Source organism: Girardinichthys multiradiatus, chromosome 11, assembly GCF_021462225.1.
Source record: "Girardinichthys multiradiatus isolate DD_20200921_A chromosome 11, DD_fGirMul_XY1, whole genome shotgun sequence".
NCBI lineage: Eukaryota > Metazoa > Chordata > Actinopteri > Cyprinodontiformes > Goodeidae > Girardinichthys > Girardinichthys multiradiatus.
Window position 1 is genome coordinate 825,256 of NC_061804.1, and position 17,169 is coordinate 842,424.

Sequence of the window (17,169 nt, forward strand, 5' to 3'; positions counted from 1 at the left end):
AACATTTGTGGACTATTGGGTCGTCTGCTCGAGCCTCCAGTCACTTTTGAGCATCCTCTTTGACCTAAAAATCCAGTTCTAAATCCAAAGTGAAGAACATCCATTTCCAGGTTTGACCAGAACCACTGACTGAGCAGAAGAGTCTATTGTTTCCCCAGCTGAGAGAGATACAGAGGCAGAACCCCAGAACAAAAATGTATGGTGGTTCCAGAACAAAAAGAAGCCAGTCCGACCCGTAAACCATTCTGACCCACAAGGCCCCCCTTTCGATGCTGAAAGCTGACAGGTTCTGATAGGTGCCTTCAAAACATTCAATTTCAGTTCAGTTTATCTATAAAACAAAGTTCAGTCCAATCATCCAGATTCTAAGTCGGGTACTTCAGTTCTAACTGGATTATAGTTCTGAGACAGTTTATTATTAAACTGGTTCAAAGTTTCTATGTAAGGAAACCCAGCAGGTTGGATCCAGTCAGTGACTCTGCAGCATTTAGAGAGCATGTAGAGACAGTGGAGAGCAAAACACCCTTTTAACAGGAAGAAACCTCCAGCAGAACCAGAACCAGGCTCAGTGTGAGCGGCCATCTGCCACGACCCACTGGGGGTTTGAGAGAACAGAGCAGAAAGGACTTTGGGCTTCTAGTTTTTAATTAGATTAAATATGTGATAAAACTCTGGATTAGACGATAAAAACAACCTTCTCTGGACCACTGAGAGTCCCAGAGGTTCTGGATTGGTCCATCAGTACCGAGTAAATTTTAATGGCCTCATATTTGACTCAATTCTCCTCTGTTACCTTAGTTAAACTTTTGATCTTCCTCTCAGGCTTTCTGACTTGTATTCATAATGTATTTTTATCGTGTTTCTGTTGTTTTTCTTTCACGGTGATTCGTCACATTTTCGGACAAATGAAGAAGGCTCGGAGGCGTGGCTTAGACATGCGATATGACAGCATGGACGTTTCATGACGTAACGGTGTTAATAAGTTATATGAAATGATAAGAGGTCAGGGTAAGGCGTTATTTATGGCCATAAATAGCAGCTGAATATTTGTTTGGTTCTCTTTTAAATAAAACCGACATTTTTCCAAACTTGATTTTGTTTTAAAGTTTTTTGCTGATTTTTTGAGCCACAAAAATAAAGATTTGAACACTAATTCAAATATGAAGTCAATAATGAAGACGAAGAATTAGATTAAATAGCCTATTGTGTGAATTGCAATTATAATGTCATTAATAGAATAATGTGTTCATTATGCACATTGTATAATAATGAATATATTGTTTAAATAAATTATCATACAGGTATTTGAAACACATCCTTTAAACATCCAGAGATGACCTTTCTATAAATGTTGTTTCTGATTGGGTGAAAACGTCAAATAAAAGTTTGGACTTTCATTTCTAGAAGCATGAAAACTCTCAGATATCAAATAATTAATGTTCTTCATGTATAGTTTGTTATGAGGAACCACCAAGGTTCCTTCCTAACCTTTTCTGGCTGTTTTTGTTGCCTAGTTTTCCAATTTATCCGGAGCAGCTTATCAACAGCAGGTTAAGTGGAGCTGGGAGTGTCTTCTATCTTTAAAGTAAAGCCAAACTGCTGATAAACAATCAGACCTAAGCTCGGTCCTGTCGGCACGGCAACGCTCAGTCAGGGCTGAGAAAATACCTCCTCACATAACAGCAGATATTATTTCATAATTATATCACTTTTATTTGCTCAGTGCAATAAAGACACTTCCTTCGTTAGTTCTGAGTGAAAACAGGAATATAAAACTGATCATCTGAGGTGTTCCTCAAGGCTGAGTTCTGGAGCCTTTTTGTTCGATTTATAACTTAATTAATCATTTAACTTTCAGTTCCAAACCATAATAAGTGTTTAAGCCAATGATAATTTAGGATAAAATGTGAAAATGTAAAGACAGAAACTGTAGGTAGTGAGTCCTAAAAATAATTCATTTTGTTGCCATGTAGTTTTTACATTTTTCATTTTTGACTGAAGGTCTCAAGTTCAACATGGGTCTATGCCGGTCTCTATGGTTAACTGGTGCACACACACACACACACACTGGAGGAGATAATCTGTATCAGTGTTGAGATAGGACTGTTGTTGGAGGCAAAGTGGGCCCTGGAGGACAAAGGTCCCACTGTGGACACATGAACACACAGCAGAGAAGATAGCAGGATCCTGCTTTGTTTGCCCAGTGTTCCTCTTTGCCCTTTGGACACCACACCTCAACTGATGCATCGGTTAGCAAACACGTTTCTGTGTGAGTTTGAGTAATCCTCAAGAAGAGGTTATGGAAACAGAGTATTGATACGTATAGATGGAATATTTCAGAAAGAGGCGCAGAGCTCCATTCAGACCCGTCTTAAAGATGCTCCCTGAGTCTCCATATTCCCTCGCTGTTATTACTAAATACCATTTTTGTATTGATATCGTTCATGTTCGGAACTGGAGTTAATGTCGTCTTTGCTCTTCAACGATGCTCACGTTCACTAACGTCTCTGAGATGTGGAGATGTTTCAGATCTCCAGGTGACCTTCTGTGCGGATCAGAACACTGGAAATAAATTTAGATCTAAAATTACTTTCAGAACCGTTTCAACTCCAACAGTACATGTGGACGGGTCAAACTGAACAAACTAATACTGGACTTAAACAGTCCAAATCAGAACTTTGGTCTCCGACTGACAGTTCAGGAGAGCAGATAAAAAACAGACACTTTTACAGTAAAGCTTTTTGTTTTTAATAAAAATTACAGTTAAAATATAAACATGATGAAATCTCTTAAAATCACAAACATTTACAGGACATTAAGACAAAACCATCAGTGTCATTTTCTGTGAAATTAACTTGGAATAAAATGAGTATTTTACAACATTTCCACCACCTGAAGTAACCCTGTTCCTACAGATCTGGATCAGCACCAGCTCAGTTTGGGTTCAAAGCTAGAGAAGAATTTCTCTGGGAAATCTAAAATTGTTAAAATGTTGCTGTTCAGTAAAACTTTGATGAGCTGTGACGGTCCCCTCTGATCCAGAAGAGGAGAAGTACGACATGTCTCAGCTGGTTCTGTTTAAAAGAGGTTAACCCAACCATCCCAGAACTGACAGGGAGAAAACATCTGTTCACTCATAAAAGAGACAAAAGGAATATTTGTGAAGAAGTTCATTTGTCTTCCAGGATAGATGTTGTAAGACATACAGAACCGTCAATATTCTGAGCAGAGGTCCGAAGCTCAGTCTGAGCCGAGGAGCAAACGCTTCCAACAGAAGGAAGCAAGTTTTAAAAGCTGAAACCTTCAAAGTGTTGACCTACATGACCTTCAGGCTCAGAATACTGATGCCAGGAACCCAGGCTGGGAAAATAAAGAAATGTTTGTAGAGAGCGTCCCAGTCTGCCTGGACTGGCAAGCAGAACTTTTAGTCCAGTTCTGGATACGGTTTAAAGAACCAACAACCGCACAGAAGGACCAGCAGCTAGATAAAAGAGCCACAAAAATGGAAGCAACAGAGATAGAAACGAGCAGCTGTGGTCTCAGGATTGCGATGGAAACGTTGGCAGAAAAATCAACAGGTATAAATATTGTAGGTTCAAAATGTTCGATCTTCAAGATAAAGTTGGAAGAGTTTCATCCAGAGGTTTCATTACTGCGTTTAGAGAGCTGGTCTGGTTCTGCTCAGCAATCTCCTGCAGAGCTTCTCTATCTACAGCAACACAGCAGGCGGCGTGGAGACTCTGCTTTGTGGTTTTCAGAACCGTGTTTCTGACGTATATCGTCTAAAGATGATGTTAGGTCTTCAGGGATACAGTTAGTTTCATTAATGATGGCTGACACAGAACATCTCTGGACCCCAGTTCTCTGCCACAGGAACCTGAACTGGAACCATCAGAAGAGCTCCCACCACTCCTGTTAGAATGTCTCTGCCCTGGTTACTGGTTACTAGTTACTAGTTACTGGTTACGAGTTACTATGTACCGGTTACTGGTTACTAGTTACTGTTTACGAGTTACTATGTACCGGTTACTGGTTACTAGTTACCGGTAACTATGTACAGGTTACTGGTTACTAGTTACTGGTTACGAGTTACTATGTACCGGTTACTGGTTACTAGTTACCGGTAACTATGTACAGGTTACTGATTACTAGTTACCGGTAACTATGTACAGGTTACTGGTTACTAGTTACCGGTAACTATGTACCGGTTACTGGTTACCGGTAACTATGTACCGGCTCTGGTTACTAGTTACTGGTTACCGGTTACTGGTTACCAGTTACTGGTTACCTGTTACGAGATACCGGTTACTGGTTTCTGGTTACCGGTTACAAGGTACCTGTTACTGGTTGCCGGTTACTGGTTAGCAGTTACTGGTTACCTGTTACCATTTACTAATTACTGATTATCTGTTCATGTAGAATTCATGTTAAAATCCTAACTCTAACAATCAGGTCCAGTAAGGTCCAGTTCCTTCATATATTCCTGAATAATTCCAGCCACATCCTTCATCTGGAGCCTTAGGTCCTCAGACCAACATCTACGGGTAGTCTCAAGGACCAGCGATAAAACTGACTGGACCAGATGAATCTTTCCAGACTGTTGGACCTTATCTGTGGAACAACCTTTCTTAGTTTTCTACCTTGTCTTAGAGTCTGGACTCACTTAAGAAGAAGCAAATTTTCTTATTCAAATATGCTTTTCCTGAAAGTCCTTTTAAATCATCTCATATTTCTGTTTAGCTCTTTGCATGTTTTAATTAAATCTTTCTTCTTTTTGTGATTTTTTATCTGTGGAAGCTTCTTTATAAATAAATAAATTACTTCATATCTTTGAAAAAGGCCATCAGTTGTTTCTTAAGATGTGTGATGTCATAATTTTAACGCATCAACTTTCCTTAAAACATTAAGGATTCTGAGCAAATAAATATTTTACTGGTGAAGTTCAAAATTCCTTATACAAATCTATTTCTAGCCCGTTATTTATTTAAATTCTCTAAATAAACTTGATGAAAGAAGAAAATAAATAAATAAGCGTCTGACTTTAATGTGATTAAAGACCCAGGATGGATAATCTGGATGTTTTTAAGGCTGTTTAAAGTCACATGATAATATTAGACTTTTTAAGGTCCAACAGAAGCAAGGTATTAATCTAAAGATGGACTCAGCCTGAAAGCTGTCCTTCAGTTGGACCAACAATGTTCTCCATATGTTCTGGTACAAACATCTAAAACTTTTAAACAGAGACAGCTTAATGGTGTTCGAACGTTCCTTAAGAACCTGCTGAACTGAGTAAACATGTTGACTAAGATTTCTTCAAAAATCTTTAGAAAAATTTTTCAAATTCAAAATGAATGGAGAAAAAAATCTTTGGGTTATGACAGGGGTTCCCAAAGTGGGGGGACACAAACTGAAAGGTCTGAGAATCCCTGGTTACGATTACATGACTCCAAATTAATAAGTGTTCATTTATGTATAAATTATGTTTGTTACAAAAACTGATAAAATGGTTCGCAGCGCTGATGGTGTAAGAGTTAAACTCGTGACCCATACACAAGAGGCTTCAGTCCTTGACGCAGTAGTCCCGGGTTCCAGTCCCGGGTTCCAGTCCCGGTTTCCAGTCCCGGGTTCCAGTCCCGGGTTCCGGTCCTGGGTTCCGGTCCTGGCCCCAGCGATATTTGCCGCATGTCTTCCTGTCTCTCCACCCTTTCCTGTCCTCTAGTGCTGCAAAAAAAAAGATAAAATAAAAATCTGTTTTAGGGTTGCATAGTAGCGCAGGTGGTAGGACTGCGTGCGCTACTGGATTCTACTCCGGGGGTCTTTCTGCATGGAGTTTGCATGTTCTCCCCGTGCATGCGTGGGTTCTCTCCAGGTACTCCGGCCCACATTGTTAGGTTAATTGTTCTCTCTAAATTGCCCTTATGTGTGCCTGGTTGTTTGTCCTGTGTGTCCCTGTGTTGCCCTGCGATGGACTGGAGACCTGTCCAGGGTGGACCCCGCCTTTCGCCCGTAGACTGGTGGAAGCACCAGCTCCCCCATGACCCAGGATGGAAGAACCGGGTAAGGAAGATGGATGGATGGAAAAATCTGCTTTAGTAAAACATTCCGGTAAAAAGTTACATTTTTAATTTTAATACATTTTTAAGGTTTTCTTTTATTATTTCTTGTCTAATGTAGAAGAAAAAACTCTTTAGAGTTTTTTAGTCAGAAGATGAGAAAATGGGTCGGATCGTAGTTTACAGAACCATTTATCCTGAACATCTAATTTGGATCAGAAGTTTTACCATCAACATTTAAAGTATCTGTAGCTAAAAAAAACGTAACGATGAATCAACAGGTCCAGGTGACAACCGTCTTTGAATTGTTGAAGGTTTCCTGTTCTGTAGAACATCTGTATGGGGTCGCCTGGTGGAACAGAATGAACAGAACCACAGAGAACAAGCTGAACCTTTGTCTCAGCCAATGAAACCAGAGAGAAACTGAGCAGTCTGTCATGAAGCTCCCCAACCTTTTAACCATGAACGAGCAAGGAGCTGTTTGGTCCAAATATCAGGAACATTTGGTTAAAGGTGATAGACCCAGCAGAGGAACTGGGCTCAGGATCAATCAGCATGTTTTTCAGGGTTCTTCCAGCTGAACTTCTCTCAGGATGACTTCACAGAAAGGAGGAATCTGCAGAGACAGCCTGGAGCCGCTGGAAGGACATTTTCAAACCTTCTTTCTTGAGTTTCAGCTTCAGAACATCTGAAGAGGCAGAGATTCAGGAGCTGAAGTGTCTCAGTCTGTTGAGGAGACTCGTTAGTCCCAGCCCCCCCATCAGCGTCGAGTGAAACATCTCCACCTCGGCCCTCAGTACTCCTCCTTTATGTTTAGAGTCAGAGAAGATGGAGAAACCAGCCCATTGCTGCCGCTGCTGCTCGACACCATGGCAACACTGCTGCTGCTGCTGCTCCCGTGGAGTCCGCCTCCTCCTCCTCCTCCACTGCCAGTGCTGCCGGTGGGAGGTGTGGGTGTGGTAGTCGAAGAGGCCGGCTGCTGAAGCTTCTTCTTGTTGATCTTTCGCTCCTTCGCTCGTCGGTTCTGGAACCAGATCTTCACCTGGAAAAGTTGGAGCCACATGAGGAACACCAAACATATGTTCTACAAAGCCTTGATGGGTCAGAACCTGACAGCCTGGCCCGGTGTTTAAATTGTCAGAGCACTTTTAAAAAGATGGAGGGCAAATTCAATTTGGGATGTGAACAGTTATACTTTATTTTAGTTAAACTATGAAAAGCTGGTTTAAAATCAACATAATTTGTTCTAAAGGAGTCTAAAGTTCTGAGGTTCTTCCTGAGTGATCAACAGCCCTGTTCTGTGTACCTGTCTCTCTGACAGACTGAGCGCCGTGGCCAGCTCCGCCTTCCTCCGGATGGTGATGTACTTGCTGTAGTGGAACTCCTTCTCCAGCTCCAGCCGCTGGTGATCGGTGTACACCACCCGGTATTTGTCTTTAGTCCGTGTCTTCCCATCTGCAACAAAGAGGAACATGAAAGGTTCAACCCACTTCAAAGGATGCAAGCTGAGCAGCTCACAGGAGGAGAAAAGACCTTTTCACAGATAATTAGTCCAATGACTAACAGTCTGTTTGTTCATTCTGCTCAGAAAACCCAGGTGAATTATTAAACTTCTTGGTTCTATAAAACAAAAAGTATTAAATGATGAAACCTTTTGATCATCTTTTTTTTGCAGCTGATCATCCAAGTAAGAAAAGCAGACCCAGGGTTTTGACCCCTGGACCCCTGGCTTTAATGTAGTTGAACATAACTAATCTAGATAATCAAATCTGTTGAAATGTCCTCTTCATGCTGATGACACCATGATTTCCTGCTGGGAGCTAAAATGACCAGGTGCTGTCACAAACATCCAACTGGGATCAAACTGGATCAAACTGGGCCAGAGCATATCCAGAACTGGAGCACTTCTGGGGTGTTACTGATCTGCAACAGTCAGTATCTATTAAGAGTGGTCCAAGGAAAGGGCAATGGACAACCAGCAACAGGGTCATGGTTGGAAAAGGATTACTAATGAGGGCAGGGAGTGAAGGCTGGCCCGTGTGTTCTGATCCAACAGACTAGATAGTGTACCAGTTAATGCTGGTTCTGATAGAACGGTGTACAGTTGGGTTGTTCTGTAGGGGTCTACACAGCTGCAGACCAGTCAGGATGCTCATCCTGACCCCTGTCCAACGGGCATATAAACATCAGAACGAGACCACAGAGCAATGAAGGTGTGTGTCCGGGGAACACATGGTACCAGCATGCAGTGTGATGGTTCTGGGAATGTTCTTTTAGTAAAACTTGGGTCGTGTCATTCATGTTGATGTTACTTTGACACGTCCCAACTACTTCTGCTTTGTTGCAGACTATGTAGCCTTTTATGGATGGATGGATGGACGGACGGACGGATGGGTGGATGGATGGGTGATGCACAAAGGGATGGGAGGGTTACATATTCACCAATCAGGCATTACATTATGACCACCTGCCTAGATGTCTGATGGTCTCCTTTCTGCTGCCAAAACAGGTCTGACCCATGGAGACATGGGCTCTATCGGATCCCTGAAGGTATGCTAAGGTCCCTGGCTCCAAGATCAGAATCAGAATCAGAACCAGCTTTATTGCTAAGTTTGTACATACAAACAAGGAATTTGACTCCGGTACACTTTGCTCTTTGTTTTTGTATTACAGAATATACATATTTACAATATACAATATACACATATATAATAAAAAGGTACATTTGCAACATCTGTATGCTGTTGTTCTGTACTTTATTAAATGTTCATCAGAGAAACATCCTGGGGGAAGAAACTGTCTCTGTGGCGGCTGGTTTTAGTGAACAGTGCTCTGTAGCGCCACCTGAAGGTAAAACTCTGAACAGTTTATGTGCAGGGTGTGTGGGGTCTGCAGAGATTTTAGCAGCTCCTTTCTTGACCCTTGACCTGTAAAAGTCCTGGATGGAGGGAAGGTCAGCTCTGATTATTCTCTCTGCAGACCTGATTATTCGTTGCAGTCTGGACCTGTCCTGTTTGGTGGATGATCCAAACCACACTGAGATGGATGAAGACAGGACAGACTGAATGATGGCAGTGTAGAAGATGACCAGCAGCTCCTGTGGAAGGTTGAACTTCTTGAGTTGCCTCAGGAAGTACAGTCTCTGCTGGACCTTCTTCAGAACAGTGTCTATGTGTGAAGACCATCTCAGGTCCTCAGAGATGGTGGTTCCTAAGAACCTGAAGTGGTCCACAGCCGATATAGTGTTGTTGAGGATGGTGAGGGGGGTGTATGGGGGTGGTGTTCTCCAAAGGGTCACCACCATTTCCACAGTCTTAGCTTAGATGTTAGCTTCCTAAGTAGTGGAAGGTGTGAAATGGACCTCCGTGGACTGGAGTTGTTTGTCCAGCGCACCCCACAGATGCTTGGTTAGACTGAGACCTGGTGAACTTGGAGGCCAGTGGTTATGATGCTCTTCCAACCATTCTTGAATCATTTCTGTCTGGTGGCAGGGAGCATCCTCCAGCCACCAGGGAATTTTGTTTCCATCCATCCATCCATCCATCCACCCAGCCATCCATCCACCCATCCATCCATCCATCCATCCATCCATCCATCCATCCATCCATCCATCCATCCATCCATCCACCCAGCCATCCATCCACCCATCCATCCATCCATCCATCCATCCACCCATCCATCCATCCATCCATCCATCCACCCATTCATCCATCCATCCATCCATCCATCCATCCACCCATTCATCCATCCATCCATCCATCCACCCATCCATCCATCCATCCATCCATCCATCCACCCAGCCATCCATCCATCCATCCATCCACCCACCCATTCATCCATCCATCCATCCATCCATCCATCCATCCATCCATCCACCCACCCATTCATCCATCCATCCATCCATCCACCCATTCATCCATCCATCCATCCATCCATCCACCCAGCCATCTATCCATCCATCCATCCACCCATCCATCCATCCATCCATCCATCCACCCACCCAGCCATCCATCCATCCATCCATCCACCCATCCATCCATCCATCCATCCACCCATTCATCCATCCATCCATCCATCCACCCATCCATCCATCCATCCATCCATCCAACCATTCATCCATCCATCCATCCATTCATCCATCCATCCATCCACCCACCCATCTCTCCATCCATCCATCCACCCATTCATCCATCCATCCATCCATCCACCCACCCAGCCATCCATCCATCCATCCATCCACCCATTCATCCATCCATCCATCCATTCATCCATCCATCCATCCATCCACCCACCCATCTCTCCATCCATCCATCCATCCATTCATCCATCCATCCATCCATCCATCCACCCACCCATCTCTCCATCCATCCATCCATCCATCCATTCATCCATCCATCCATTCATCCATCCATCCATCCATCCATCCACCCACCCATCTCTCCATCCATCCATCCATCCATCCATCCATCCATCCATCCACCCATTCATCCATCCATCCATCCATCCATCCATCCATCCACCCACCCATCTCTCCATCCATCCATCCACCCATTCATCCATCCATCCATCCATCCATCCATTCATCCATCCATCCATCCATCCATCCATTCATCCATCCATCCATTCATCCATCCATCCATCCATCCATCCACCCACCCATCTCTCCATCCATCCATCCATCCATCCAACCATTCATCCATCCATCCATCCATCCATCCATCCATCCATCCAACCATTCATCCATCCACCCATCTCTCCATCCATCCATCCACCCATTCATCCATCCATTCATCCATCCATCCATTCATCCATCCATCCACCCATCTCTCCATCCATCCATCCACCCATTCATCCACCCATTCATCCATCCATTCATCCATCCATCCATTCATCCATCCATCCATCCATCCATCCACCCACCCATCTCTCCATCCATCCATCCATCCATCCATCCATCCATCCATCCACCCACCCATCTCTCCATCCATCCATCCATCCATCCATTCATCCATCCATCCATCCATCCATCCATCCATCCATCCATCCATCCATCCATCCATCCATTCATCCATTCATGCCTTCAAGTCGGACCCAGTTGGACTCATGTCCGTCAGCTTCCTACCAGTGGGATGTGTTTGGTAAGCCTCTGAAGGTAATCCCTGCTAGAACCAGAGGTCCAGCCCGGCCAGGAGGATACATCCCAGCTTTTTCACCTTTTGATGGATTTAAATGTTTCTGAATCTCTGAAGCTACAAAGATATGATTTGGACTACATCTAATAATCTTTGCTGTTTTTTCTGCAGTCAGTTTCTACTGGATCAATATGGAAATCATTAGTGAGGCAGGTAATGATCTGCCTGATGAGAAGTGAAACGGTTCTGCTGCAGGCTCAAGATTCTTCCTGCTGACCTGGTATTTGGAGGTTTTATTGCCGACCGAGCTGAGCTGTGTGAAATCACACCAGCTGTCAGTATGTAAAAATGTGAGTGAAGTCGTAACGTTTTATGTTATGTGTTGTAAAGCTGTGGTAGAAGGTGCCGCCAGCCTGATGGAGCCGTGTGTTCTCACCATGACTCCTGCATTCAAATAGCTTGCCTGACCCGGCTGCATTTGCATGAGCTGAGCTTTTATCAGCTTTTATTCATTTATGGGCCGAGTTCACATGTTGCTGTTAAAACTTTTCACAGGCTGCAAACTGACACGACCTGAGCTGCCATGACACTGCTCCATGCTTACACCTGGTGCCTACGTTACCCACAATCCATCTGGAACTGCTGTTAGGTTCATGCTCATTAGTTCAGCTGAAAACATCAGTGATCCGTTTCCACAGGGAGGCTCGTGGAGAAACAGAACCACTTGGCTCAAAGAGAGACCTGCTTTAGTTTTATCTTCACTTTGTTTAATTTTGTTCTGTCAAGTTCATCTTTGCTCTCTTTGTTTCTCTTTAATGTTTTATTGTCAGAAACAGGAGAAGGCTCAGAGGGCGATGGTGGATGGGGGGTTTCTGGTCTGCAGAAGGAGCTGAGCTGAATGGAGAAGCTCTGGATTTTCTGCTCCATCGATGTTCCAGTCCTCAACTGTGGTCCTAAGATATGGATCATGGCTGAAAGAACCAGATCCTTGATCCCTGCAGCTAAAATGAGCACCTTCTTTAAAGTGGCCCGATCCTGCCTTGGACATAAGGAGAGAAGCTCCATCATGCAGAAGGAGCTCAGAGAGAACCTGCTGCTCCTCCACATCAAAAGGAGTGAGCTGAGGAGGTTCATCTGTCCAGGATGGCTCATTATCAGATGAACTTGAAAGTTTATCTAACCACATCCAGCAGGAAGGAGATCCCAGGGAAGACCAACAACTCTCCAGAGGAACCGTGTTAACAAGAGGCTGGGATGACTAGAACCTGAGGGAGGAACTGATGGAGTGAGAATGCTATCAGCCAGTTCCTTCAGTACCCAGCAGTCAGTAAGGACAGTCAGAACCTACAGTCCATATTTTCTGCTGAATCCATAAGCAGATAATGATGGTGTGCTGCAGTTCTCCAGCCGGTACCGATCTGCTGGTCCAGACTGTGGAGCGTTCACAAACACTGCATGGTGTTCCACACGCTGTTAACAAGTGAAGCCGATGATGGCAGAGACCATCAAACAGTTCCTACTTGAGATATTTGGAGTGATTAGTAATTAGCTGGTTCTCCGGCTGTGGACCACACTGGTACGTTTATAGAACCAGTAAGGACTGGGTCCAGCACCAGGGCTGCTTTAGTACCAGAACCAGTCTGGTGAAACAAACACAGATGGTGGGATTGCATGATGCTGGTGGTATGTGGGACATTTAGACATCACATGTTGGAGGAATCTGAACACGTCATGATGGTTCTGTTCTCCAAAGACAGACCGCACCAAGGAAGGATTGTTGTTTAAGGGCCAAGCTTTACAGAACTCCATGACATCTGGTTCTGGACTCCCTCCACGTGCCCTGTGACCCAGAGACAGGCAGCCTGCATTTAACCTGCATGGACAGAACATCCTTCTGACCACATCCATAGTCAGGGTGAAACCGAAGAATCCATCAAGAACATTTGAAAGGAATTCAGAGGAGATAGCTAAATGTGTGTGAAAGGTCAGATTAAAGGTGTTCGTGCTCCCTGCAGCCGCTGAGGTCCACACCTCCTTTGGTTCCACAATGATGCCTTCCTTCATGAAAGCTCACATGTGTGCAAGGACGTAATGATGGGTTCTGAAGGACCAGATGCGGGTCAGATCGTCCCTTCGTTGAGGCTCCATGACTGACCAGTTGTTTGAAAGAAGCTTCAGTTTGACCTGACCTGTTGGACGGGTTTTACTGCGACACCACCTGGATCTTTGGTTTGTAGAAATACAACTGGTACCGAGTCTTTCTGGGGGGAACAGAGTCCTTCCAGTCCAGGAGACAGAACCACTCCAGCTGAAGCTAAATGAGAAAGAAAACAGGAAGAAGCAGCTGTCTTCGCTGCTGGACCCGGACTGTGTTCTGCTGACGTTAATGCAGCCTGTGAGAGCAGATGAAGAGTCTTCAGCTCTCATTAACACGCTCAGATTCAACATTAACTCTGAACACACACCAGTCCACTCAGCGCCGAGCTGCACCCTCCGCTCACCAGGACCAACTCAAACATTTTAGTTTCAGAGGAACATCTGTCAGAACCACTCGGCACAAACAGAAACCCAACCTGGCTGATAAAATGAGCCACTAATGAAGGAGAGGGAGTCAGTGAGAGCCTGGCTGCGTTTGTTCATCCAGACTTTAACAGCCGGTCCTCAGAGAAGATCAGAACCAACACGGGCTCTGCTCTACCCAAACCTCCTGCAGACAAGATGGCACTGTGAGACCACCTGCTGCTCTGAGCTTCTACAAGGTGGTCCCAGAAGGTTTCCTTCAGAGGTCAGGTGTTCTGTGACCCAGCAGACCCAGTAATACCTCAGATGTTCCATCAAACACCATTCTGGGTCCAATCTAAACCCGGTGTTCACCATGAACTGGGTTTTGTTCCGTTCATCTCTCTTAAAGTTCATGATATCAGTTCAAGATGAAGCTGCTGCAGGAACATAAACGGACAGTTCCAGCATCGGGTCGGACTCAGCAGGATTCACTGGGAGTAAGATGGAATACCTTCTTCTAACTGAGCTGGGTCAGTGACACTAGAACCAACTGACAGAGTTCTGATCAGTGAGCTGCTGACTCCAACCAAACCCACAATCAGTAAGAATGTGAAAGAGGTCCGATTATAGTTTACAGAACGAGCTAAAGGTTGAATCCGGGTTTTTGTCCTGAAGGGCTGACCCATTTGGGCCAAAATCTGAAGAATAAGTTCTGTCTGATTATGCTCAGAGGTAATGTCAAATTTATCTGGGCTTTTAAAGGTTCTGTTCTGAAGTTCCTTTTATTTTAGTTGTAGTCAGAAATAAAGAAACGATTTTATTCAGTGGGAAGAATTTTAGTCAGAAAACTCCGCTGCGGTTCTGGTTCCGCTTCGTCGCATCCGAGCCCCACGTTGATTGCGCGTGTGTGTGTACGTGTGTGTGTGTGTTTGGGGGGTCGGCTCCTGTTGTCTCCGCCCTGAGAACCCGGGACGGACCGGGACAGACCGCGACCACGTCCTCCGCCCGCCGAACTTACACTAGTTCGGGTTAAATATGGCAAAATAAATTTGTTCAGATAAATGTTTCGGTTCCGTCAGAGAAAAAATCGAAATGAAGCAGAAACGATTCTCCACCAGTTAAAAAAAAAGAAAGTTTATTTATGGAAATTAAAGTTAAAAAGAAGCGAACCGGAAATAGAGCCGAAACATCGGGACAAAATCTGAAGTTTAAAATATTAATTTTATTATAAACTTCCGGACATCAGATTTAAACCTGAACTAAATAATAAATTAGATTTATTGAAAAACCAAGAAAAACAACAGCCGCATGGATACTATCTATGTAGGCCTATATTATTATGATTATGATTATTATTATTATTATGATTATTATTATTATTATGTTTATTATTATTATTATGTTTATTATTATTATGTTTATTATTATTATGATTATTATTATTATTATTATTATTATTATTATTATGTTTATTATTATGTTTATTATGTTTATTATTATAATTATTATGTTTATTATTATTATGTTTATTATTATAATTATTATGTTTATTATTATTATGTTTATTATTATGATTATTATGATTATTATTATTATTATTATTATGTTTATTATTATTATGTTTATTATTATAATTATTATGTTTATTATTATTGTGATTTTTAGTATTATTATTTTTTCATCATGATAATTATTATTAGGAATAGTATTTCTGCTGCATGTTATTACGGGTGAAGCTGTTAACCCTGCGCTGATATCTCCTCTCTTTTCATATCAGTCTCATATTAAAATGTTCAACAGTCCTGCTGGGAGCGGCTATAATGATGGTCCAAACTGGGCTCTGAGCAACACCTTAGAACCATCAGAAACGGAACATTTTTCATGTCAACAAATAATAAAATAACATCATAAAACAACGTTTTAGAATGTAATTCAGAAGGAATCATTCGAGTAACATTTTTGTCCAGCAGGCCTAATTATTAAACTGGTCCCGGTTCTTACTTGGGTTGCTGGGCGGCGCGGAGGTTCGGATCCAGTCGTACGGGTTCCTCCTCCTCGGGGATCCGGGGGACAGCTGTCCCGCAGACGGGTTCAGGGCGGCGGGCAGCAGCGCGGGCGGCTGTCCGGGGAACTCCGGGGAGCTGAACCCCAGCGTGGGGGCGCTCACGCCGGAACCCGTGGGGGGTCCTCCCACCGCGGCGGCGGCAGCGTAGTGATGGGAAGACCAGTCATCCCGGGCCGGGGGAGGATGGGGCGGGTAGGCCGGGCTCCAGCCGCCGGCCCCCGTGCCGGCCTGCTGTGGCTCGTTGCTCAGGCCGTGGTGATGGTGGTGGTGGTACCCGGCGAAGTCAGAGTACTGCGGCGGACCCGGTACCGGGAAGTTCTGTGGGCTGAGGCTGAGGCCCGGGTGGCGACTCACCGGGTTCTGGTGCGGGTACATTGTGGGCTCCTTGTCCAGCTGCAGGTAACTGACGTACATCTTCCCAGGTGAGGGCTCTCCCTCAGCATACTGCGGCTCCAGCCTGCCTACTGCCGCTCACCTGTCTGCAGGTGAGCTCTGTGTGTCCGCGTGTCCGTGGGTTTGCGCGCGCTCCAGCTGCCACGCGTTAAAAACGGCCGCGGTCACATGGTCCGGTTTATGGCTCTGATCTCCTCCTCTTCCTCCCTGACAGCCTTCATCAGGAGCCTGACCTCCTCCTCCTCCTCCTGCCGGCCTGCGGACGCCTCTCTAGCGGACGTGTTTACGTCACAGTCCGCGGCTGCACTTCAAAGGCTCATCAAAGAGCCGCACTGAGGTCCATCCATCCATCATCCATCCATCATCCATCCATCCATCCATCATCCATCCATCATCCATCCATCCATCCATCCATCCATCATCCATCCATCCATCCATCCATCCATCATCCATCCATCCATCCATCATCCATCTATCCATCCATCCATCCATCCATCCATCCATCCATCCATCCATCCATCCATCATCCATCCATCCATCCATCCATCCATCCATCCATCCATCCATCCATCCATCATCCATCCATCCATCCATCCATCCATCATCCATCCATCCATCCATCATCCATCCATCCATCCATCCATCATCCATCCATCATCCATCCATCCATCCATCCATCCATCCATCCATCATCCATCTATCCATCCATCATCCATCCATCCATCCATCCATCCATCCATCCATCCATCATCCATCCATCCATCTATCCATCCATCATCCATCCATCTATCCATCCATCATCCATCCATCCATCCATCCATCATCCATCCATCATCCATCCATCCATCCATCCATCCATCCATCCATCCATCATCCATCCATCCATCTATCCATCCATCATCCATCCATCTATCCATCCATCATCCATCCATCCATCCATCCATCATCCATCCATCCATCCATCCATCCATCCATCATCCATCCATCCATCCATCCATCATCCATCCATCCATCCATCCATCCA

At 44.5% G+C, this 17,169-nt stretch overlaps 1 protein-coding gene across 1 annotated transcript; it reads right to left on the reverse strand.

The window, feature by feature from the left end:
* Positions 1–2,724: 2,724 nt before the first annotated feature.
* On the reverse strand, positions 2,725–16,278 carry cdx1b (caudal type homeobox 1 b). The gene is made up of 3 exons (XM_047379309.1): positions 15,689–16,278; positions 7,360–7,508; positions 2,725–7,095 (listed from the first exon to the last, which is right to left on the reverse strand). Exons 1-3 carry the CDS (start codon positions 16,164–16,166, stop codon positions 6,847–6,849), a joined length of 876 nt encoding a protein of 291 aa, XP_047235265.1. The 5' UTR covers positions 16,167–16,278; the 3' UTR covers positions 2,725–6,846.
* Positions 16,279–17,169: the final 891 nt, after the last annotated feature.

What these genes read in the sequence shown, in the direction of transcription:
- cdx1b (XM_047379309.1), bottom strand. Translation starts at nt 16,166, where the DNA reads ATGTACGTCAGTTACCTGCAGCTGGACAAGGAGCCCACAATGTACCCG. An exon ending in CGCGCCGCCCAGCAACCCAA is followed by an intron (nt 7,509 to 15,688) that starts GTAAGAACCGGG and finishes TCTTTGTTGCAG; the next exon opens with ATGGGAAGACACGGACTAAA. An exon ending in TCAGTCTGTCAGAGAGACAG is followed by an intron (nt 7,096 to 7,359) that starts GTACACAGAACA and finishes CAACTTTTCCAG; the next exon opens with GTGAAGATCTGGTTCCAGAA.